Source organism: Arachis ipaensis, chromosome B10, assembly GCF_059453495.1.
Source record: "Arachis ipaensis isolate K30076 ecotype BB chromosome B10, ASM5945349v1, whole genome shotgun sequence".
NCBI lineage: Eukaryota > Viridiplantae > Streptophyta > Magnoliopsida > Fabales > Fabaceae > Arachis > Arachis ipaensis.
Window position 1 is genome coordinate 17,082,253 of NC_142435.1, and position 6,000 is coordinate 17,088,252.

Consider the following 6,000-nt stretch of genomic DNA (forward strand, 5'->3'; position numbering starts at 1 on the left):
TATCCGATATCATATCCGATCCGATCCTCAAATGTGCGGATCGGATCGGATCCAACCTTAAAAACTGCGGATATTGGATCCAATCCGATGATTTTAGTGCGGATCGAATCGAAATTTTGACCATATCCGATCCGATCTGATTCGCGCTCACCCCTACACACAAAAAATTTCTAAATCTTAACCCTAAGAAATTCACTCTAATAGCATTTGAGTGCCTTTGCAGATTTTATATCCCGCCGCTTGCACAAAATCCGGAAAACTGCTCGACAACCTTGTCAGGTTGCAGATCCCATCATTCAAAGTCAATCCTGAATAAATTGTATACCTAATAAATAAAGATATCCTAGCTCTCTAGTTTGCTAGATAAGAGAACCAGAGTCGAACAAATAGAAAATAAGAGAGTTTGGGAAAGAGACAATGTGCAGAGGAAGAATAGAAACTGAGATGAAAAATGTTCTCACTTGGTATAATACATTCGAATAATTTTGTCACTCACAAAAATACTTTAGAATTTAGAAACGTGACAAAAATACTCTACCGTGATCATAGACTTGCTCCATTTTTTGTCGCATTTTTGTCACGTTCTAAAATAATTTGAAGATATTTTTATTGATAACAAAATTCGAGAGTACTTTTGGCAGCGCTAAGATAATTCGAGTGCATTTATATATCATATCAAAAGACAGAAGACTACCATCTTTTATCAACATTCTTGGTTGTTGATTTTGTCTTGATATATTATCAAGAATCATATCACTAGTTCTATACATCTCCTTCACTTTATGCATCACTCCACTAATCACATGCAGCCACTTTTGTGAAGCAAACAACTTCTGCAGCAAGAAAGCAAGGTCTTTCTGCAAAGGCAGTGTCTCAAGACCTCTTTGGCAATCTCCGGCGAAGAGAGAACTATGGCCGATGAAGTGATGTATGCTACCGAAGCTTGATAGTTCCTATGGTCCTGGTGGAAGACTATTTGAGGCTGCAATTTTTTATCTATGATTGTTACTGATCTTATTACATAACTGCACACAATTTGGTTGCAATTTAATTAAACAAGCATGTCTCACAAGGAGAACCACATAACAAGAACATACTATGTAAGATACTATATAAGCAACACAACCTAAATTATTGTAGTATTTATTACAGAAAGGTGGTTCTGAAACCTTACAACAACAAAATCCCTGCATATTATAGATACAGCTTTGTTGTTCTGCATACTATATATTTCTGATAGACTAATACAATGGTCCTGAGGGCACTTTGCTGTTATTATTTTCCTTTCGTTTATTGTTAGCAGGAGAACATGGATTCACTCTTACATAACAAACAAGAAGCCACCCTCTCCAAAATCAAGAATATAACCCTAAACCATGTTTCAAGCTTCAACTCTAAGCTGACTTATTCGGTAATTATCTCAGGACAGAAATACAGAAACACATGGAAAACGAACTTATTCGGAGAAATAGGCAAAATGTCTCTATCTCAAGACAATTTATCAGACAGACAGAATTCTTCTATCTTTTCTTGTCCTTGTATCCTGTTTTCATATGTTCTATATCCTGAGACACCTACCAAAGAGTAAATGCATGCTAAAATCTAAATACAGTAATCATAAAATTCAGTAATATTTGAAGTATGATCCATGGTGAAGCTAGGCATCTTGTCCAGCTTAACAGGGTTGTTCTTGCCTCCAACCAACTTAGCAGGATTCCCAACAACAGTAGTCCTAGGAGGAACATCCTTAATCACCACAGAACCAGCACCAATCTTAGCACATTCACCAACCTTAATGTTCCCCAAAATACAAGTCCCTGCACCAATCAAAACCCCATCACCAATCTTTGGATGCCTATCACCAGAAGCTTTACCAGTTTCACCCAAAGTCACACTATGCAAAATTGACACATTGTTACCAGTCACTGCAGTTTCACCAACCACTAATCCAGTTGCATGATCAAGCAGAATCCCACTTCCAATCTTAGCACCGGGATGAATATCAACTGCGAAACCTCGGAAACTCGGTTCTGGATCATAACTACCAAGACTTTTCTTCCTTGAAGCCATAGCTTATGAGCAACTCTATGGCATGCTAAGAAGCCTTTGAAGTTCAAGAAGCAATGCACATGGCTTATGCAAGCAGGGTCTTTTTCCTTAACTGCTTTGAGATCATCCTTCACAGAATCCATGATTTCTTGGTCAGATTTCAAGATCCCAACAAAAAGATCAAAGAGTGTGTTACTTGGAAGGCTTGCACTGCTTAATCTGTTAGCAAGGTGATTGGCCAAAGCAGATTCCAATGAATCATGAGACAGAATTGAGGATTGGTATTCAGAATAGGTTCCTCAGTTACATCAAGTTCAGCCTCTTCCTTCATCTTCGGCCATAGATCCACAGCTTCATTTTCTTGAACTTCCTCAAGAAAAGTACGGGTAGTCTGAAGAGTTTTCACCTGGTACTTGCAAACACCATCAGTGAAATTGTTTCTGAAGATTTTTGACCCCTTGAATTATTTTTGGTCAACTTTGAACTTGAAGCATCAATTGAAGCAGAAGACTTAGAAGGCAAGGTTTTAGGTGAAGGAAGAGGAGTGAGAGGAGAAAAAGGGGTGTGGCAAGTTAAGAACTTTGGATTGAGAAGAAAGAGAAGAGAGAATTGGGTTAGTGTTGGGTTGACAAAGGTCAGAAAGGTTTTATTAATTACCAAATTTGATGCTTTATGTTGTATATACTTTTTATATAAGGTCAGAAAGGTCTAGGGCCTACAAAATCATATAATAATTTTGTTTGCACAATCTTTGAATTAGAGAGCAAGCTTATCTTGTTCTTGACCGGAACATCAATATAAACCAACTAAAAAAAAAAAAAGCAGCAGCAATAATTGTGGTCAAGCAACATAAAGAAGAAGTAGCTACAAACTTGTATATGTTTTAATTTTCGCCCTCTTTTTTATTCGTAAACTCATAATTATATTAACTTCTTTTAAACACTATCATGTTATTTTATTCATTTACTAAAGGTTAGTGAAGAATCGCAAAAAAATTAAAAGTATGTGTTTTGCAATTCTTAACTTTTCTGTAATGAAATCTCACCGATGAATTCATCATCTTTAGACCAGTCTACATAACGAAAGAAATATACTTGCTTGTTTTCATCAATTTTACCTGTTTAGAGTATTATTATATATGACTATAACTTCAGTTAACGATACGTATCAATTTACAAACAATTATATACGAAATGATTAAAAAACATGTTCCATGTAAAGTCAAAATTCATATTAATGTACCTCTTTTTTATAAAGATTATTTTAACCAAAATATTATTGTAATTCATTCTACAAGCATTACAATTTGAAATGTTTAAATGTTACAACTCTGTGGACTAAGTCTATAGGGTTGAAATAAATAACGATATAAATAAATAGATATAGGTAAATACAGGCTTTACTAACTTGAAAAAGTAAAATATTCTAGGATTCCTTCATTATAAATTACACTTGATTTGCATGCGGATCAATCACATTACATACATAGAATAAAAATTCACACCTTACATGCCGTAAAATGTCGATAGCTCAGAGCTTGACCTCTACATCCACACCAGCAGGAAGATCAAGCTGCATCAGAGAATCTATTGTTTGTGCTGTAGGATACAAAATATCAATGAGACGCTGATGTGTTCTGATCTCAAAATGGAATCGAGCATCCTTATGTACATGTGGCGATTTAAGAACACAATAAATTCTCTTCTTAGTTGGCAATGGTACAGGACCCATGGTTTTTGCATTGGTATTCCTTGCTGCATCTAGTATCTGCTTGCAAGAATCCTCTATCAAGGGCACCCAGTAAGACCTAAGTTTGATTCTAATCTTCTGCTTAGGCGCCATCTGAAAATGGAGGGAAAATTTCAGATAAACTGAAATTGATAAGGAATTAAGGAAAATAGTTACGAATCGGGAACAAGATATAACAGAGTTGATGAATATACTGTATCCGGATCACCACCAATGCTAATTGAGGAAGTGGTACGAGTGTCTGAATCTCCAACCTTAAAAAACAACACAACAAAATCAACAAAACCACCAAATTGATTCAGGAGAAGTATGAATGGATATCATTCATTCATAGCTAGGCGGGATATCATTTTCTTTTTTTCACAGAATATGATTTCTTATTAACACTCTTGGAAATTCAGTTCCAAAAACTGTGAATTTACAAAGACCAAATAACATTGTTTGATTCATGTATACAACTCAATCTAGTGGGAAAGGATTATATTTATAAATCACTATTAGTACTTACAAGTTCATTGTACATTCCAATCTTAAACCCTCAACAGAAACTTGCCCTTGATAAGTGTGTCTCTTAGCTTGAACTATAAAATTTTAACCTAAACATTTGCATAGTTATCCTTTCCTAGAACATTATATCCACCTAATGGTAGAAAATTTCTTTCTAGGCTCCTTGTCCTAATCCATAATTGAATCCACAAAACTAAAGGAAAATCATAGAGCTAAGTTCATTCATTCGCTAAATTCATTCATTCAATGTTGAATTCAATCTCATTCTAGTGACCAAGCACTCTGAGAAACAAATCAAACAACATACATAGATATTTACTATATTACATTGCACAATTTCCAATTATCATTTTCACCATCCAGAAAACTCAAGTTATCCGAATTCGAATGAACAAAAAATGAAGAAATGCGATATGCACAGACCTGAAAGGTGGTGGCCTCAGATTCATCACCAAGGGTTTCTGGAGGTACGTCTAGCGGTTCCTCCGAATCCAAAACTTCAGGCGCGGCATAAACCCTAGTTGATGAGTGAAGCAGCTTAGGGGTTCTGAGCTTGAAGGTGTTACCAGATTGAAAGCACAAAGCCGAAAACTTTAGGTTGGAAGAGAGCGAGGAGGAAGAGGTAGAGAGAGAAAGAGGAGGAAGTAGTGCCGCAGAGAGAGAAGAAACCATCGCCATCGAAGAAGCTCTGAGGTGAAGAAGCTCACTCTACACCAAGTTTGCCAGAACCGGACCAGTCAATAAACCGATAAAATCACTGGTTCAACGGCTCACTGATTCGGAATTCAACCGATTTAATTAAATATCAGTATATCACAGCGTTTACAAAAAAAAAAATTAACTCAGCTTACAAACTTTCATCACAGTGCTTACAAAACTACTCAGCAAACCAAATTAACTCAGCAAACAAAAAATTTATGAATAGAATTAAGTCAATTAACTCAGCAACAGAATTATCACAGTGCTTATGAACAAATATGAACAAAATTATGAATAAAATTATGAGCAGCAAACAGAAATTTTATGAACAAAATTAACAAACTACACCGCATTTAATATTGTCATTGTTTATGAACAAATATGAGCAAAATTATGAACAGCAAACAGAAATTTTATGAACAAAATTCACAAACTACACAGCATTCAATATTATTAGTGCTTATGAACAGGTATGAATAAAAAAATGAACAAAATTATGAACAGCAAAATGACTGTGTTTAACAAACTACACAGCATTCAATATTCTCAATATTCAATGTTCTCAATTTATCACAGTACTCACCGGCTGCGAGGAGGAAGGGCAGTGACAGAAACACAACGGCGACACACACACAGAGAGAGAGAGAGAGAGAGAGAGAGCTCGAACAGAGGAGACGGCCAACGAGCTTCCAAACGACGGCGACGGCTGCGGTGGCTGTGTGAGTAGGTGTGGCTGCGTTGGTTTACCTCTTTATCCATTTATTTTCTAAATTATTATTTAGAAAAATATATTGGGCCTAATTACTGTTCGAGTCCCATAACTCATAAGTGTTCAACTTCATATGGATCATTGTTGAAGATACGGCCCAATATATTGACCCAAAAAGGTACGGCTCAATTTTAATTTTTTTTACGTTCTATTTATTTCGGCAATAACAATTTTATTTTTTAGCAATTACACTTGGCTTCTTTTAATCAAATTTTTTGAAAAAACTG

General features: G+C 35.6%; 1 protein-coding gene and 1 pseudogene across 2 annotated transcripts; both read right to left on the reverse strand.

Moving 5' to 3' along the window:
• Positions 1-1,113: 1,113 nt before the first annotated feature.
• Positions 1,114-2,655, reverse strand: LOC107620237 (serine acetyltransferase 1, chloroplastic-like; annotated as a pseudogene).
• A 745-nt stretch (positions 2,656-3,400) lies between these two features.
• On the reverse strand, positions 3,401-5,751 carry LOC107622725 (small ribosomal subunit protein uS10c). 2 transcript variants are annotated; one of them, XM_016324734.3, is made up of 4 exons: positions 5,588-5,751; positions 4,729-5,013; positions 3,993-4,052; positions 3,401-3,891 (listed from the first exon to the last, which is right to left on the reverse strand). In XM_016324734.3, the coding sequence occupies exons 2-4, from the start codon at positions 4,981-4,983 to the stop codon at positions 3,580-3,582; spliced, it is 627 nt and encodes a 208-aa protein (XP_016180220.1). In that variant the 5' UTR covers positions 4,984-5,013; positions 5,588-5,751; the 3' UTR covers positions 3,401-3,579. The 2 variants fall into 2 exon arrangements, with proteins under 2 accessions (XP_016180220.1, XP_016180219.1); XM_016324733.3 differs by having other exon boundaries at positions 4,729-5,078; positions 5,588-5,749.
• Between the last annotated feature and the right edge of the window lie 249 nt (positions 5,752-6,000).

Bases quoted from the DNA above. Each gene is read 5' to 3' on its own strand.
- LOC107622725 (XM_016324734.3), bottom strand. From the start codon at position 4,983: ATGGCGATGGTTTCTTCTCTCTCTGCGGCACTACTTCCTCCTCTTTCT. The intron at 4,053-4,728 runs GTCTGTGCATAT...TTGTTTTTTAAG, and splicing joins CTGAGGCCACCACCTTTCAG to GTTGGAGATTCAGACACTCG. The intron at 3,892-3,992 runs GTATATTCATCA...CTCCATTTTCAG, and splicing joins TTGGTGGTGATCCGGATACA to ATGGCGCCTAAGCAGAAGAT.